Source organism: Lithobates pipiens, unplaced genomic scaffold (assembly GCF_037356315.1).
Source record: "Lithobates pipiens isolate NorthernLeopardFrog02 unplaced genomic scaffold, aLitPip1_a1.2 Scaffold_30, whole genome shotgun sequence".
NCBI classification, from domain to species: domain Eukaryota; kingdom Metazoa; phylum Chordata; class Amphibia; order Anura; family Ranidae; genus Lithobates; species Lithobates pipiens.
Window position 1 is genome coordinate 84,619,405 of NW_027507791.1, and position 18,052 is coordinate 84,637,456.

The window sequence follows — 18,052 nt, forward strand, 5'->3', positions numbered from 1 at the left end:
AAACACCGGTATTACACAGATATTTCCTGAGACAAGAAAGTTTTTTTACTTTTTTCTGTTGTATATACCGTATTTATCGGCATATAACACGCACCCCAAATTTAGGAGGGAACTTTGTGGAAAAAACTTTTAGGAGGGAAATTTAAGGAAAAAAAAAACTTACATTTAAATGCCCATCAATGCAGCCTTATCAGTGTCCATTTGCAGCCTGTCCTCTTTGCAGCCTGTCCTCTTTGCAGCCTGTCCTCTTTGCAGCCTGTCCTCTTTGCAGCCTGTCCTCTTTGCAGCCTTGTCATTGCAGCCTGTCCTCATTGCAGCCTGTCCTCATTGCAGCCTGTCCTCATTGCAGCCTGTCCTCATTGCAGCCTGTCCTCATTGCAGCCTGTCCTCATTGCAGCCTTGTCAATGCAGCCTGTCCTCATTGCAGCCTTGTCAATGCAGCCTGTCCTCATTGCAGCCTGGTCAATGCAGCCTGTCCTCATTGCAGCCTGTCCTCATTGCAGCCTTGTCAATGCAGGCTGTCCTCATTTCAGTCTGTCCTCATTGCAGCCTTGTCAATGCAGCCTGTCCTCATTGCAGCCTTGTCAATGCAGCCTGTCCTCATTGCAGCCTTGTCAATGCAGCCTGTCCTCATTGCAGCCTTGTCAATGCAGCCTGTCCTCATTGCAGCCTTGTCAATGCAGCCTGTCCTCATTGCAGCCTTTTCAATGCAGCCTGTCCTAAATTGCAGCCTGTCCTAAATTGCAGCCTGTCCTCATTTCAGCCTGTCCTCATTTCAGCCTGTCCTCATTTCAGCCTGTCCTCATTTCAGCCTGTCCTCATTTCAGCCTGTCCTCATTTCAGCCTGTCCTCATTTCAGCCTGTCCTCATTTCAGCCTGTCCTCATTTCAGCCTGTCCTCATTTCAGCCTGTCCTCATTGCAGCCTGTCCGTAGCCTTAGTGATGTCCGCTTATTTTTTTTAAAATGTCGCCGCCAAGATGTCCTGTGTATCTCAGCGGCGCCCAGAAGTTCTTGGCGGCTTTCGGGCGATCTCGGACCTTCTCTACGGCTTTTGGCCGCCTCGGACCTTCTCGTGGGTTTCGGCTGCCGAGAAGGGCCGAGGCGGCCGAAAGCCGCAGAGAAGGTCCGAAGACGGCCGAAAGCCACGAGAAGGGCTCTGGGCGGCTGAAAGCCACCCAGAGCCCCAAAAATCATGGGGAAATCCCGGAGTATCGGCGTATAACATGCACCTGCGATTTTCCCCTGATTTTAAGGGGAAAAAAGTGCATGTTATACGCCGATAAATACGGTAATTAATAGGGATGCACCGAATGGGTTTTTTGGTGCCGAAACCGATACCGAAAATGAAAAATACACTAGGCTGAAAACCGAAACCGATACCGAAACAGCACCGATACCGAAAATGACTGTTTTTAAAAAATATTTTTATACAGGAGGTGGTCAAAGACTGGGGACATGGTACAGGAGGTGGTCAGAGACTGGGGACATGGTACAGGAGGAGGTCAGAGACTGGGGACATGGTACAGGAGGAGTTTAGAGACTGGGGACATGGTACAGGAGGAGGTCAGAGACTGGGGACATGGTACAGGAGGAGGTCAGAGACTGGAGACATGGTACAGGAGGAGGTCAGAGACTGGGGACATGGTACAGGAGGAGGTCAGAGACTGGGGACATGGTACAGGAGGTGGTCAGAGACTGGGGACATGGTACAGGAGGTGGTCAGAGACTGGGGACATGGTACAGGAGGTGGTCAGAGACTGGGGACATGGTACAGGAGGTGGTCAGAGACTGGGGACATGGTACAGGAGATGGTCAGAGACTGGGGACATGGTACAGGAGATGGTCAGTGACTGAGGACATGGTACAGGAGATGGTCAGAGACTGGGGACATGGTACAGGAGGTGGTCAGAGACTGAGGACATGGTACAGGAGATGGTCAGAGACTGAGGACATGGTACAGGAGATGGTCAGAGACTGGGGACATGGTACAGGAGGTGGTCAGAGACTGGGGACATGGTACAGGAGGTGGTCAGAGACTGGGGACATGGTACAGGAGGTGGTCAGAGACTGGGGACATGGTACAGGAGGTGGTCAGAGACTGGCGACATGGTACAGGAGGTGGTCAGAGACTGGCGACATGGTACAGGAGGTGGTCAGAGACTGGCGACATGGTACAGGAGGTGGTCAGAGACTGGCGACATGGTACAGGAGGTGGTCAGAGACTGGCGACATGGTACAGGAAGTGGTCAGAGACTGCCGACATGGTACAGGAGGTGGTCAGAGACTGCGTGCATGGTACAGGAGGTGGTCAGAGACTGCGTGCATGGTACAGGAGGTGGTCAGAGACTGGGGACATGGTACAGGAGATGGTCAGAGACAGAGGACGTGGTACAGGAGGCATCCCCCATTGCAGGCCAGTGTCCCCCATTGCAGGCCAGTGTCCCCCATTGCAGGCCAGTGTCCCCCATTGCAGGCCAGTGTCCCCCATTGCAGGCCAGTGTCCCCCATTGCAGGCCAGTGTCCCCCATTGCATGCCAGTGTCCCCCATTGCAGGCCAGTGTGGCCCATTGCAGCCCATTGCAGCATTTTGCAGCCAGTGTGTCATTTTGCAGCCAGCCTGTGCAGGGAGGAGAGCCGCCTCCGCCACCTGTTTGATCACAGCGCCGGGAACATCACAGCTTTCATTTCAATAGCTGTGTGTTCCCGGCCACGCGCCGTCACACGCAGCCCCTCCCCCTTGTCCGGGCACTTTGATAGACAGCTCATCCGTCCAATCCTGCGGGTGATCTGTCTATCTAAGTGCCCGGACAAGGGGGATGGGCTGTGTGTGACGGGGCGCGGCCGGGAACACACAGCTATTGAAATGAAAGCTGTGATGTTCCTGGCGCTGTGATCAAACAGGCGGCGGAGGCGGCTCTCCTGCGCTATACAACCCCCATGATGGGCGTCACCAGGGGCGGGGGGCGGGGCCCCGCCCCCACCCAGGCCACGCCCCATTTTCGGCTCCATTATCGGCCGTTTTTCTCTTTCGGCAAATTGCCGAAAAGGGCATTTTCGGCCGATATGTTTCGGCGGCCGAAATTTCGGTGCATCACTAGTAATTAATTCTGTTACGTGTGTTTAAAAAAACAAACTGGCAGGCTTTTTATGTGCTGCGTAAGGACAAAGATGGTCTTGAGACCAATACCTTCCCCTTCCTGGCTCACGGTGGTCTCTTCTTATCACCTCAGTGAGGATATTGCTTACCCTTCTCTCTACCATGCTCCAAAACACACTGAAGAAATTTCCCTAAACTGCTTAGAAGAGCGGTAGCACTTATTTAACCACTTGCTTACTGGGCACTTAAACCCCCCTCAGTCCCAGACCAATTTTCAGCTTTCAGCGCTGATGCACTTTGAGTGACAATTGCGCGGCCATACAACACTGTACCCAAATGAATTTTTTATCATTTTTTTCCCACAAATAGAGCTTTCTTTTGGTGGTATTTAGTTACAGCTCGGAGTTTTATTTTTTGCTAAACAAACAAAAAAAGATGCAAAAAAAAAAAATCATGTTTTAATAGTTTGTTATAAAATTTTGCAAACGGGTCATTTTTCTCCTTCATTGAAGTGCGCTGATTAGGCGGCACTGATAGGCTGCATTGGTGGGCACTGATGGGCTGCATTGGTGGGCACTGATGGGCTGCATTGGTGGGCACTGATGGGCTGCATTGGTGGGCACTGATGGGCTGCATTGGTGGGCACTGATAGGCTGCACTGGTGAGCACTGATAGGCATAGTTAAGGCGGCACTAATAGGCACAGATAAGGCGGCACCGATGGGCACAGATAAGGCGGCACTGATGGGCAAAGATGGGCACAGATAAGATGGCACGGATGGGTGGCACGGATGGGCACTGATAGGTACCACAGATAGATGGGACTGATGGGCACTGATGGGCGGCACTGCTGGGGACTGATGGGCGGCACTGCTGGGGACTGATGGGCGGCACTGGGGTGCAGCACCTGAGGCAGATTTTGGGTGGCACTGTGGGTGGCACTGCTGGGTGGCACTGTGGGTGGCACTGTGGGCACTGCTGGGTGGCACTGTGGGCACTATGGGCACTGCTGGGTGGCACTGACAGGGGGGCACTTACTTTATTTCAGGATGGCACTGCGGGTGGCAGGTGGGCACTGGCAGGGGGCAGGTGTCCTTTTAAATTGCTGGCCGTGATCGGGACTGATGTCCCGAACACGGCCGCCGGCGATCGGCTTTTTTTTTTTCTCCTCGCGCTGTCAGCGCGAGGAGGAATACTAGCCGATTACCGGCTCCGTTTTATCACATGATCAGCTGTCATTGGCTGACAGCTGATCACGTGATAAGGGGTCGGGATCGACCCCTTACACGGATCGGTGATCAGGCGAGTCTCACGGACTCGCCGATCACAGAGCGCGCCGCGCGCGCCCCTCAGGGGGCGCGCAGGCCGCTCGTAACCGGGACTACGTCAATAGACGTAGTCCCGAAAATGTGGGTCCGCGCTATTGCCGTCATTTTGCAATAGCGCGGATCCCAAGTGGTTAATAGCGCTACACTGTTTGGTTTTCTATTTTTGAATACTTAGTACTTTATTGTGCAAGCTGCTTTTAGGTTTATATCAGGCCATAGCGTGGAATTCTTTTCTTTACTGCTTAGATGTTGTCAGTGTATGCCTGGCAACCACAGCTTCTGTTACCTGAAGATGTTTGTAGAGGACATCCTACCTCCTGTTGCACCATTGCCAGGTGGGTCAGACTGCTGATTTCCAGGGCCCTACACCCTTGACAAAAGGATACTTTTTTTCCCTATCAGTTAATTTCACCAGGTCTGTTGGTGTCTTTTGGACTTTCAAACCTCTGTATCCCAAATTTGCAAACAACCTATGGTCCTCCGTTCTCCTCAGATGATGTGCACTTTAACTGCAGGGTACTTCAAGCTCTCTTACCTTCTTTTAACTTCTTTTTGTGGGCTTGTTGGCAGTTCTGCTTGCTCTGTTGCTGCCCTCCCTTCATCAGTTTTATTGTTTTGGGATGTCCCATGGTCTTTCAATAAAAGTCCTGTAATGTATGATAAAGATAAAAGGAATTTTGACTTTCCTGTAAATTCCTTCTCATGGAGTACACTAAAGGACACATGCCCCTCCCCTCTGTTCCCACCTCACAGGCTCCTCCCTTTCTTCATTGCTTGCATAAAAAATATAGTCTGACAGTGTGGGTGAGATTTATAGGAGCATGCTTTAGGGGCTGCCCTAACAAGTTTAGCTGTACAGTCAACTTAAGTTATGTCCTGTACTGTAATCCAAGGTAAGAAATTCACAGGCAATTCAAAATGCCTCAAAAATCCTTATCTTGGAATTCATTACTGGACACAGGCCCCTCCCCCCTGTTCTTATGATCTACTTCTGTCATTGCTTGCTACTGAGGCATGCTGGGAGACAGTTTTACTGAGCTGTCCTTACAGCATTGTTTGCCAGTGTAAAACTTTACAGTGACACATCCTGCGTCCTGTAAAGTGATTGGAGGAAAGGAGTTTTCAGGTAAAACTAGAAAAAAATATTTTTATCTGTATTTTCTTTTTTCCTTTGATTTTACTTTTTAACAATCTGTATTTTCTCAAAACTTATGTTTTTTTTTTTTTTTTGTTTCCTTAGAAGATGATGACCTGTCTATGATGCCCAGGATTGTCAACGTCACATCCTTAGCTGAGGAAGCATCTTCAGATCTGTACCAGGACATCATGGGATTCCATACTCCAACAACTAAGACAGATACTGATATTAACACCCTGTTGGCAAAGACGACTGCTGCTAGTGATCCTTTGTCAGATCAAGCAGAGCGAGATCTGTCCTCCGCAAAACAATTACCATCTACATCCCATCCAGTGGACACCACAGAAGAAAAACTTTCTAGTGATATGAATATAGCGCAGAATTCTTACTCCAGTCTTCCAGAGAATCTCCCCTTGGCCAAAGTCAGTATTGTTAATGCCGAGGTATCCTCACAAAGTGGAAAAGCTACTATAAATGATTCATCCTTGGAAAATGTCAGAGACTCTGAACTAGAGCTGGAACTAAAAAAACTTTCATCTGCTATAGAGGAAGCAGATTTGGAGCCCAGCGAGTTATCAGATGTTATGGCTGATCAAGAAGACTCAGATGAAACGTTCTCATCTCTTTTGAATGAGATTGCTTTCTTGAATCAGTTAAACAATGACCACGGTGAAATGGGCTGTGACTTCCCAGGGTCAGACACACTATCCCAGGAAAGTATTGGCAAATCTGCAGATGGGAATTCCTCTCCTTTCTTTTTTGGAAAATTCAAGGAATTGTCTGAACCAAAAGAAAAGAACATTTCACTTAGCCCTCTCTTTCTACAAATAGATGAGGGAGAGATTCAGGAAAGTGTTAAGCATAGCGAAGAGCCAGGTATTGTTGTATTTGAAGATGCAGCTAATAAAGAAGCAATGACTGAAGTGGGGATGAATCTTCTGCAGCCTCCTGCTAATGTGGGTTTTCTTCAGGCTGTTGATCAACCAGAAGTGGCCTCTGGGTCTGATGTGTTTTGGAGGCCTATGCCCAAATTAGCACCTCTTGGACTAATGTCTTCTAATCTTCCAAGTGATCAAAGGGTATTGGGGAACAAATCTATGCCATCCTTGGCTTCTGCTGCAGTCCGATTAAGTTTACCAAAACCTATGGATTAGATTTTTTTTTGGTCATTTATTATTGGATAAATGTTCAGGTTACTTGAAGCATACATATAGTGTTGTACATTTTATCAGGTTTCTTCAACAGTGAATGAATTTGAAATCTAATGCTTAGAAATCATGTCTCCATTATACACAAAATTGAATTATCTTAAAAAGATAAACACCTGAATCCCTACTTCCCATTTTGCAGCATATTTTCTGCTATAAAGTAACCAATGCACTTTATGTATAATCGTGATTTGTACATATGCTTTGGCTAAGCAGCGTTTGCAGATATTCTTCTGCAGCAGACGGACGATGTAAAGCAATCCTTGTGAGATTTGTCTCCTGGAACAATTTACACAAAGTAAACCATAGGTGCCTCCATCTCTAGTCTCTACAGCTCAGTCACCTTTCTGTCTGCACTTTACAGGACAAATTGCTACAGCTTATGTTTTGTCAGGAACAGTGTTAACTGTCACTTGAACACTCACCCCAATTACTTGACAATAAGTTAATTGCTGCTTGAATGACAAGCAATCATTGCTGTTATCAAACTGAACATGTAAAAAAATGTATATGTATTTATTTATATTTTTTAAAACCTTTTGTACACAGAATTTTTTGTACACACATGTAGAATGTGATACATTTGTTAAATGATTTACTGTATTTCTTACTGTAGATACTAAGTGTACGACTTGTGGTCCGCTCATGTTTCATTGAGCAAACTTTACATTATGAAATTTAATTAAGTCCCTGTTTTAAGGGGCCCCTGTCCGAGTTGGTAAACTTTTTTTTTTTCTCATTATTCAGTCTTGAGGTCTATTCTGAGTTAAAGGGCTGGTCCTTCACCAAACTAATATTTTTCAAATCTTGGTTAGAAGCTGGTGGAATGACCAGCAGTTTCATTTATGTCCCCAGATCTCAAGCAGCAGAATCTTTGCGCAATCTTGGATTTTCCTTGACACTGGAGTCCATGGGGCATAAATGAAGGGAGAGGTTAGTTTATCACCCATTGCTGAAATATTGATTTTAGAGTCAGACTGAACTTTTAGTTTAAATTCACAAAGTATATAAAGTACATGTAATTAAAAAATGTGTGAAGTCTTAGGATACATGTATGCTGGCCTTCGCTAAACCAAACTCTCCTGACAGTAGAAAAGGGCTAAACACGTCAAAAAAGCAGTACCAGGTTTTTGCCACCCTTTGGCGTTTTTTTGTCTTTTCTTTCAATAGCAAGTACTCTGGTCAATGAAATGGATAAAAGCCCATGCACTAAACAGGGCTAGCATTTAGGTACATGCATTTTTGCCTTGTTTGGTGTTTTTTTTTCCCCAAAACTTTCCTCTCCCCCGAAGCAGCCCAAATACAAAAGTCTGTTCCCCTGCCAGTTTGCAGCAGAGAAGGGCAATTGTTCTTTGTATGGAAGCAGTGGTCTCTCTGTAGAGGCCTCCTGCTAAGTGAGACCTATAGTAAAGCAATCAGCAAAACTCTTACCCTGTTTATTGGACAGCTTAAAGAGAAGCTCCAGGCTTCTTCAGAAAAAAATAAAAGTCAAATAAATAATGTAGCTGACTTTTAATATTAGGACACTTATCTGTCCGCAAATCCAGCGGTGTCTTCACCCCAGCCAATTTTTAAATCGGCTATCGGGTGCTGCTGCCGTAATTTCTTGTAGAGGATACCGGCAGTGAAACATTGCGGCTTCACAGCCGGTTCCCTACTGCATATGCGTGAAGCGCATTGCGCTTTGTGAAAGGAAGGGGGGGCCCGAACTTCAAGGTAACTTGACTACGGTGATGTCACCCAGAAGTGGGAGCAAGACCAGATAGCCAGCCCCCCCACCCCCCCCACACACACACACACACACCCCAATCCGAAAGGGGCCAGATGTGGCAGCGGAGGGGGGTAGGAAGCAAAGAAGTGGTGGAGCTTCCCCTTTTGAGTGGAGCTCTGCTTTAAGCTCTAATTCACGGCTTCCAGAGAGCAAGGGTCCTTCACTGCACCATACTTCCACAGGACACGCTTTTCTACTCAGGCTGCTACTTTCCCAAGATGGCAAACTGTAATCCTTTTTTTTTTTTTTTTTTTTTTTTTTTTTGATGCAACTTAAATACATTTATGATTTAAACCTAAAGTTCAGTTGGATTGAAGAGTGGACTGACCCTTTAATCTGTCCTGATATAAATTTGCACAACATTCGTGATTTGTTTAAGAAAATGCAAGTTCCTGAGATGTCATTTTCATGTTCCAACTTTATTGCTTAGTAATACATGGAAGAGCTCTGGGAGTTTTGTCTTCACTTGTATTGCTATTCTGGTTAAGTAAGGAAGAATGTTGTGAAACTATAGGTTGGAATGACACCTTGAGACTTTGCATTTTCCAAAACAAATTGGCATTGGCAGCACCCATAAATGTGCATGAGTATTATATAGTGCAGTATCCTTGAGTACATCATTTTGTAGGAACAATTTTGCCCAGTAGAATGTCATTCTGACTTATGAATTAACTGCACACTAATGAAATGAAATTGTAATTGTCGCAGCATGGACAGAATGACCCAGTCAAAACTTCTTCTGCAAAGCAATAATTGTGAACTTTTCACTCTGTAATCTAGAACTAGACCCAGGCTGAGTCTGTCTGTCCTCAAAGACTATGAAATTGAGAATACTTTACTTTTCATTACTATGTTATACGTTAAAGAAGATCGAAAGTAATCTTTTACTATCCAGAACTGGTCATTTGTTTCGTCTAGATGCAAATCTGTTTGGTGCTAAATAAAGCATTGACAAGCATATTGTCATAAAATTGATGTGTGTGTATAACTTATTTTGTTGGTTAAAATTTGGAAGTGTGAAATAAGCAGCGTTTTGTCCACACAGTGTACTATTTGTATTGCAGAGCATATAGAAATCCATTCTGGCAAAGGATATTTGGTCCCCTTCACAGCACAGTTTAAAGCGACACTTGCTGAAGAAAATGCTTTTACACAACATTAAAAAGTTACATACTGAAAAGGTCACTTTTGGAGGTCAGATATAAACATGCTGTAGCATCCAGTTGCATAGTTCCCAAATGCTATCCATCTTAATTCTTCAGCTTACAATCTGGCTTAAAGCGGGAGTCCGCGTTTTTTTTTTTTTTTTTTTAAAGCCAGCAGCTACAAATACTGCAGCTGCTGACTTTTAAAATAGTGACACTTACCTGTCCAGCGCGCCCGCGATGTCGGCACCCGAAGCCGATCTCTCGATCATCTCTCGGGTGCTGCCGCCGCCATCTTGGGTACGGGAATCAGGAAGTGGAGCCTTTCGGCTTCATTTCCCGGTTCCCTACTGCGCATGCGCGAGTCGCGCTGCGCTATAAGGATGGACCCGCTGCCTCTGGGATCTGTGTGTTTCCCAGCAGGCAGCGGGGGACTTTCGGAAAGGGGCGTAATCTACGCCCCTTTCCGCAGAGAGCTATCCCGGAAGTGGGTGCAGATACCTGTACTGTACAGGTACCTGCACCCCCCTCCCCCCTGAAAAGTGCCAATTGTGGCGCCGGAGGGGGGGAGGATTCCAATGAGCAGAAGGTCCACTTTAGGGTGGACCTCCGCTTTAAAGGCTACTGTATAATTATAAATGTAAAATGATCCTTGGCAATAACAGCTGTATTTGTGTAAAAACCAACAAACCAGCGATCTCAGGAAAAAATTATTGCCATAGATTAAACTATTAGCATTGTTCCACATAAATAAACATTTTTTATTGTTGGCACAGACAATTACATTTTGTCATTTATATACAGGAGACAGCTAAACAATATGTTCTACATTGATAATTTGGGGTTCAGCTGAAGACATTTTCTTTCTCCTCCATTGAGAGATACAGTAATTCAGATACTGTTAGGTTATACCACTGCCTACAGGAGGATTGGACATAATTTCTGTAGCAGTGCTGCTTTTGGGGGTATTGAGAATTGAAGCCTTGGTAAAACAACCACAAACTCACAACATGTCAGATTCTAGACATGGGGCAGTCCCACTGTACCGGATGCCCGAACTATGCCTACTGAAGGTGCCAACATCTGTTGCAGTCCTGTTGCCTTCAGCTCTTGGGCTGGATTCACACTATTGGATGTGGGTTTCCCCGCCTGGCCTGTGCGTCTTTTGGTCCATTTTAGGTCCAAATTCAGCCCAAAGGTTGGGCTGAAATCGGACCTGAAATGGTGAATGGAGATGGACCAGACCCCTGCTGTGAGCTGCTGCATTCTCAAATGTGAACTCAGAGTCTCTATCTCCTTCACTTATAGCTATATCTTTTTCCCTTTCAGCTGTCTTTTTACTATGGTCATGCAAGACTTTACAACCCAAATTACCCATTTATCTGCTGGCTCTGATCAGGTATGTCAGAAGTGCACTCCCAATCCCCTCTGCTGTAGATTCTTTATCTAATTAGCTCACAACCATAATGGTTTCTGAGCCCTCATCCACAGAGACTGAATGAGTCGTTCTAATACTTGTCTGATTAGCTTACCCAGGGGAGTTGGTCTACTGCAATTGACAATTTAAGAGACTGTTTTAACTCTAATGCTGTGCATAGCACTCAAACTGAAGGATCAGCCTGCTGCTTTTACCAGTGCTGTTTCCAGTTTTGTACTATTTAAAATGCCTAAGCATGGAAAGACTTTCCCTTTGCATCTGCTTTTCCAGCTATCCGCTTTTCCAACAATTTTTCAATTGAGACTGGAAGCACCCTGATGATTCCCTCTCCCCCCCCTCCCAGTGCTTATTAGCTTTGAATCTATATTATGAAGATTTTGTACACAAGTGGCCTATTACCACTATCGATCCAGCAGTGTCCATCCCCTTAACCATGCACGTACTATTCTGGTAGATGATGCACATTTTTTTAACTGCTTCAATTCCGGGCCAATTCTGGCATTCCTCTCCTACATGTAAAAATTATAATTTTTTTGCTAGAAAATTACCCCCCCCCCCCAAACATATTATAATATATATATTTAGGAGAGACCCTAGGGAATAAAATGGTAGGCATTGCAATTTTTTATCACGCGGCATTTGCTCAGCAATTTATCAAACACAAATTTCTCTTATAGTCACCGACTGACACCGCTCCTCTCTTAGCCATTGGGTTGTTATGCCCTATTACTAGGAGATACTAGGCATTAATTGTAATACAACACTCAGAACTCTTATTTCCATCCAGGGGGCGGTCCCTTGGGCAACAGCCAGACAGCCATCAGTTTTATTTTGCCTAGTGAAGAAGGACCTAAGAACCCTGCGGGCCCATCGGTCCATGCTTTTTTTCTGCAGAAGCGTGACTTTGCGCAAGATTGATCCTGTGATCTACTATCAACAGCCAGCTGGGTGACAGGCTGGATACTCTTATCCTTGTAGTCTCCTCAGTCTGGCCATTGAGCGTGTGCAGGCCGCAGCTACGCGCTAGGCAGGCCACGTCGAAACCTCAGCTCCAGAGGTGGTCGTGAGCTTTTATGCTCCGGGGCATACATATGACTGGGCTACTGATGTCTGCGTCACAGTATGCCGGGCCAGCAGCCACCCTGTACTGATCAGTGAGTGGGTCTGTGATGGAATGTCTCCCAGCTCTTCGGGGCTAGTAAGTACAGCTCTCCTTGCATCGGCAGGGCTGAGCAGCGGGGCATTCTCTGGGAGGTCGATGCGGGCGTACCTCACCTCCCTCTCTTCTCTCCCTGTCCCTATCTTTACTCTCCCCTCCCTGTGGGTGGATGCTGCATGTGGCTGCTGAGCGGTGTGTGTGTGTGTGTGCAGGGCTCTCCAGGGGGGACTCTCATCTGGGGGGGTTGCACTGTTTCCTCTGCACCTGGGAGCCAACAGGCACTACCTGCTGAATAGCGCAGAACTCCTCAGGGTGGGGAGTCCAGCGGCAGTAAGGAGGGTGGGACTGTCACTGTCCTAAGTCCCCTTCGGGTGGCAGACAAGGTAGGGTCAGCATGGCTTCAGAAACTGGTGTTTCTTCCCTCGTAATTCAGGCAATTGCAACTGGGTCGCCTGCGGACTGCACAGTGCCTATGGACACCCTGACGGCGGTCCTTAATTTGTTCGTTGCCAAGATGGAGGCGGTACGTGGGAAAAAGGGTGCAAAAAAGGGGCCCCTCCCCCCCGTCCTCTGGGGAGAGCTCTGAAGCAGACTCGGGTCCTGCTGAGGCTGGTGAACCCTGTTCTGCCTTGTCAGATGACGCTGACCAGGACAGTGAGGATCAGTCCCCGTCCGGGTCCGTGCACGACAAAGCGATTGTCGGAGAACTTATCACAGCACTGCGTGATACCCTGAAGATTCAGGAACCAGCAGATCCCTCTGCTGATGTAGCGGTCCCCTTTGGGTCCCGCAAGCCATCACGTTCACTTAAGGTGTTCTTGTATCTGACTTATTTTGACAAGTTAATTCACAAGGAATGGGGTCGACCTCAACGGACCTTTTCGGTCTTCAAATCCATGGCCGTGCGTTACCCATTTGAGGAAAGCCTTCTCAAGAAGTGGTCGGCTCCTCCGGTCATGGACCCCCCCAGTATCCAGGTTAAATAAAGTAACCACGACCCCAGTAGAGGGGACTCCTGCATTTAAGGATCCCACGGACAGGAAGGCCGAGGCAGTGGCTTGTTCCTTGTTTACGGTTGTGGGGTCATCCGTGCGACCAGTACTGGCATCCACACTTGTGTCTCAGACACTGAGTGGGCAAAACTGTTGCACCGCAAATTGGGAGAGCAACAGGCTTCTCCTTTCTGCGTGAAACTAGCAGACCAACTAGTGCAAGGCCTTAAGTACGTTTTGTGACACGGCCCTGGATACTCTTCCTCTGTTATCCAGGGCTTCAGTGTCAGCAGTGGTGCTGAGGTGCCTGATTTGGTTAAAATGCTGGTCTGCTGACCAGGCATCCAAAAAAGCCTTGACGCATCTTCCTTCCTTGGCGACCGGCTCTTTGGAGCCTCTTTGGATGACATTATTAAAAATGCCACTGGTGGTAAGAGTACCCTACTCCCACAGGCCAGGAAGGCTAAGGAGCCACGCTGTAGGTAAGGGCCCTCTTTTCCGTCCGCCCGGAGCTTCGGTTAAACGTCCCCAGCCCGACAGGACGACCGCGGAAGGACAAAAATGTCCCTGGAACCGTAATCCTGTGAACAAAAGTGCTACCGCATGAAGGTTTGCCCCCCAGGTCGCCTTCGGGAGTTTGCAGCCCGGTGGTCCTCTCCACTATCCGACCAATGGGTCTGCGATCTGATTTCCTCCGGCTACAAGATAGAGTTTCTCTCTTGGCTGCCAAACAGATTCTTCCCCTCCAGCATACCCGTATCTCCGGGAGGCCCTCTTGGGGGCAGTAAGGGACCTGCTGAGTCGTGGGGTGGTTGTACCGGTTCTGAAATGGGAACGTTTCCAGGGATTCTACTCAAATCTGTTTGCAGTTCCCAAGAAGGAAGGGGTACGTCCAATCTTGGACCTAAAAGCCCTCAATCACTTTGTGAAAGTGCAGAGGTTCAGAATGGAATCCGTTCGCTCAGTAGTCACTGCACTCCACCAAGGGGACTCCCTGGCATCTTTAGACATCCAGGATGCGTACCTGCACATACCCATATGCCTTTGGCATCAAAAGTTTCTGCAATTTGCAGTCGGGGAAGCCCACTACCAGTTTGTGGCTCTCCCTTTTGGTCTGGCATCAGCCCCCCGATTTTTTTCCAAGGTATTGGCTCCAGTTTTGGCGTTGCTGCAGCAACGTGGGATCGCAATCGTGGTATACCTAGACGATCTCCTGAGGGCATCTCCTGCCTCAGAATTAGAGGAGGGTGTGGCGATCACTATGTAGACCCTACAAGAATTTGGGTAGCTGTTGAACCTAAAGAAGTCCAGTGATTGTACCGACCCAGCATCTGGAGTACCTGGGCTTGCTGCAGACTCTCAGATCTGCAGTAAAACTGCTGATGAACCACAAGTGGTCGTCGTGCCGCTTCTGCATGCGAGTACTGGGGCTCATGGTAGCCTCCTTCGAAGCAGTACCCTATGCCTAGTTCCACACCAGAGTCCTGCAGAAGGAGATTTTGACAAAATGGGACAAATCTCGGTTGTCCCTGGATCAACAGATCCAGGTGAGCCTGTCAGTCAGAGATTCACTGATCTGGTGGCTGAGGTCCCCGGTGATTCAGTCCATGAAGTCGTTCCTATCTCTGAAGTGGACAGCGATCACAACGGACGCCAGCCTATCCGGCTGGGGTGGAGTGATGAGGGTTCAGTCGGCTCAGGACCTCTGGTCGGTGGAAGAATCCAAGTTGCCGATCAATCTGCTCGAGCTAAGCGCGATCAGGCTGTGCCTCTCCACATGGTCGATGAGACTACAGGGGCGTCCGATCAGGATCCAGTCAGACAACGCCACAGCTGTGGCATACATCAATTACCAAGGAGGAACAAGAAGCACAGCCCCCGCACGGGAGGTCGCTCACATACTTCGGTGGGCAGATCGACATGTACCAACCCTGTCGGCCATTTACATCCCGGGAGTGGAGAACTGGCAGGCAGACTATCTGAGTCGTCAGATGCTGGACCCAGGAGAATGGGTGTTGCATCTGGAGGTATTAGGGTTACTGCATCAGACACACTGGTGGCTCCGTGGGATCAGCACCAACTGATCTATGCCTTTCTTTCACTGAAGGTGTTACCGCGTCTGATTCGCAGAGTGGAAGCCGAGGGGATCCCAGCAATACTGGTGGTCCCAGTTTGGCCTTAGCACCCATGGTACGCAGACCTGGTGCGTCTGGTGGCAGACGCTCCCTGGCTTCTGCCATTACGAGAGGGCCTTCTGTCTCAGGGTCCGATTCTCCATCCTGCTTTACCATCGCAGGCTTTAATGGCATGGCTATTGAGAGCCAGGTGTCGAGGAACCGGGGTCTGTCGGACTCGGTGATCCCAACCATGTTGAGAGCACAGAAATCTTCTTCTAGGAAGATATATCATCGTACCTGGATGGCCTACATCTCTATATTTGAGGAGAAGGGTTGGCATCCACGCTCTTTTTCCATAAACAGGATCCTGCTGTTTCTTCAGCAAGGAGTAGACCAAAAATTGTCGTTAAGCACTATTAGAGGGCGTTTCAGCTTTGACTGTCTTTTTCAGCGACCCCTGGCGTCTCACTCATAGTGAGTACCTTTGTTCAGGGGGTCTGTCATGTAGTCCCTCTGGTGCGTCCACAGTTACCCCCATGCGATTTGAACCTGGTGTACTGCCCCCATACTTGGGTGGGCAGATCGACATGTACCGGCCCCGCCATTTACATCACGGGAGTGGAGAACTGGCAGGCAGACTATCTGAGTCGCCAGATGCTGGACCCAGGAGAATGGGCGTTGCATCCGGAGGTATTCAGGCTACTGTGCCTGAGGTGGGGCACACCAGATGTGGATCTTCTGGCCTCCCGTCTCAATCGGAAGGTGCCAAGATTCGTGTCCAGGACAAGAGATCCATGGGCAGACGCGCTGGTGGCTCCGTGGGATCAGCACCAGCTGATCTACGCCATTTCTCCACTAAAACTGTTACCACGTCTGCTTCGCAGAGTGGAAGTCGAGGGGATCCCAGTAATACTGATTGCCCCAGATTGGCCTCAGCATCCTTGGTACGCAGACCTAGTGCACCTGGTGGCAGACACCCATGGCTACTGCCGTTGCGAGAGGACCTTCTGTTTCAAGGTCCAATTCTCCATCCTGCTTTACCATCACTGGCTTTAATGGCATGGCTATTGAGAGCCAGGTGTTGAGGAACCAGGGTCTATCAGACTCAGTGATCCCAACTATGTTGAGGGCGCGGAAATCTTCTTCTCAGAAGATATATCATTGTACCTGGAAGGCCTGCATCTCCATGTGTGAGGAGAAAGGATGACATCCGCGCTCCTTTTCCATATCCAGGATCCTGCTGTTACTTCAGCAAGGAGTAGACCAGAAATTGGCGTTAAGCACCATTAAGGGGCAAATTTCAGCTTTGGCTGTCTTTTTTCAGCGACCCATGCCGTCTCACTCATTAGTGATAGTCCCTCCGGCGAGTCCACCGTTACCCCTCTGGGATTTGAACCTTGTGTTATCGGCGCTTCAAAAACCGCCGTTTGAAAATATCAGGGAGATTCCCCTGTTGACTCTTTCCCAAAAGGTGGTCTTTCTAGTGGCCATCACATCGGCCAGGAGGGTTTTGGAACCGGTGGCTTTGTCCTGCAAGTCGCCTTATCTGGTTATCCACAAGGATAAGGTGGTGTTGCGTCCGCAACCGTCTTTTTCTGCCTAAAGTGGTCTCGGCTTTTCATATCAATCAGGACATTGTATTACCATCTCTGAGTCCTAAGCCGAAACACCCTAATAAAGTGGCCCTTCACGCTCTGGACGTGGTTCGGGCTCTTATGGTGTATTTGTCTGCCACTGCTCCCTTTCGGACTCATTGTTTCGATGGCTGGTCCAAAGAATGGCATGGCGGTCTCGTCGGCCACCATTTCCAGGTGGATCAGACAGATTGTAGTGCAAGCCTACGCCTTGAAGGCGCAGGTACCCCCCTTTCCGGTCATGGCCCACTCCACAAGGGCAAGTGGAACGTCTTGGGCCTTCCGACACCAAGCATCTGTCGCACAGGTGTGTAAAGCGGCGACCTGGTCGTCTGTCCACACATTTACCAAGTTCTACAAGGTAGACGTCAGTGCATTGGCTGATGCCAGTTTTGCAGGCGGCCGTATAGTTGCAATTGAATATGCAATATATTTTCTTTTTCCTGGTTTTCAATAAAAACACAGTACCGTTAAGTTAATGCACTGTTGCATTACATTCTGCAGTTTGGGTGCGGTTGTGGGTAGTCACTCCTGTTCAGCGTATCCTGGTTTTGTGGTGGATTTCTCCACGCGCTGTTTTTTTGTGGGTAAAGTTTCACTAGTTCCCACTTGCTATGGTGGATGAAGTTTTTTATGCTGTTTTCCCACCCCTCGTTTTGGCACTGCTTGGGGACGTCCCAATGGCTAAGAGAGGAGCTGTGTCAGTCTGTGAATATAATGGAAAATTAGGATTTTTTGTACTTGGCGTAAAATCCTTTTCTCTGTAATTCACCGACCGACACAACACCTGCCCCTCCTTTTTGTCTTTCCGTTATAGTGCTTGTTGACGTACTGATGGCTGCATGGCAGGCTGTAGGGTTGTTGCCCAAGGGACCTTTATTTTATTTAACCTGGATACTGGGGGGGGGGGGGGGGGGGCACACGACCGGAGGAGCCGACCACTTCTTGAGAAGGCTTTCCTCAAAAGGGTAACGCACGGCCATGGATTTGAAGACCGAAAAGGTCCGTTGCGGTCGACCCCATTC

The 18,052-nt window shown here is 48.2% G+C and overlaps 1 protein-coding gene across 4 annotated transcripts in view; it reads left to right on the forward strand.

Annotated features, from left to right (window-relative positions):
* MGA (MAX dimerization protein MGA) overlaps positions 1-9,517 on the forward strand; it is a 156,805-nt gene extending 147,288 nt beyond the window's left edge. For 3 of the 4 annotated variants that reach the window (XM_077464523.1, XM_077464522.1, XM_077464525.1), the window contains one exon: positions 5,666-9,517. In XM_077464523.1, coding sequence (XP_077320649.1) covers positions 5,666-6,717 — 1,052 coding nt within the window. In that variant the 3' untranslated portion in view covers positions 6,718-9,517. The remainder of the gene's footprint in view (positions 1-5,665) is intronic. The other variant, XM_077464524.1, reaches the window with a different exon arrangement.
* Positions 9,518-18,052: the final 8,535 nt, after the last annotated feature.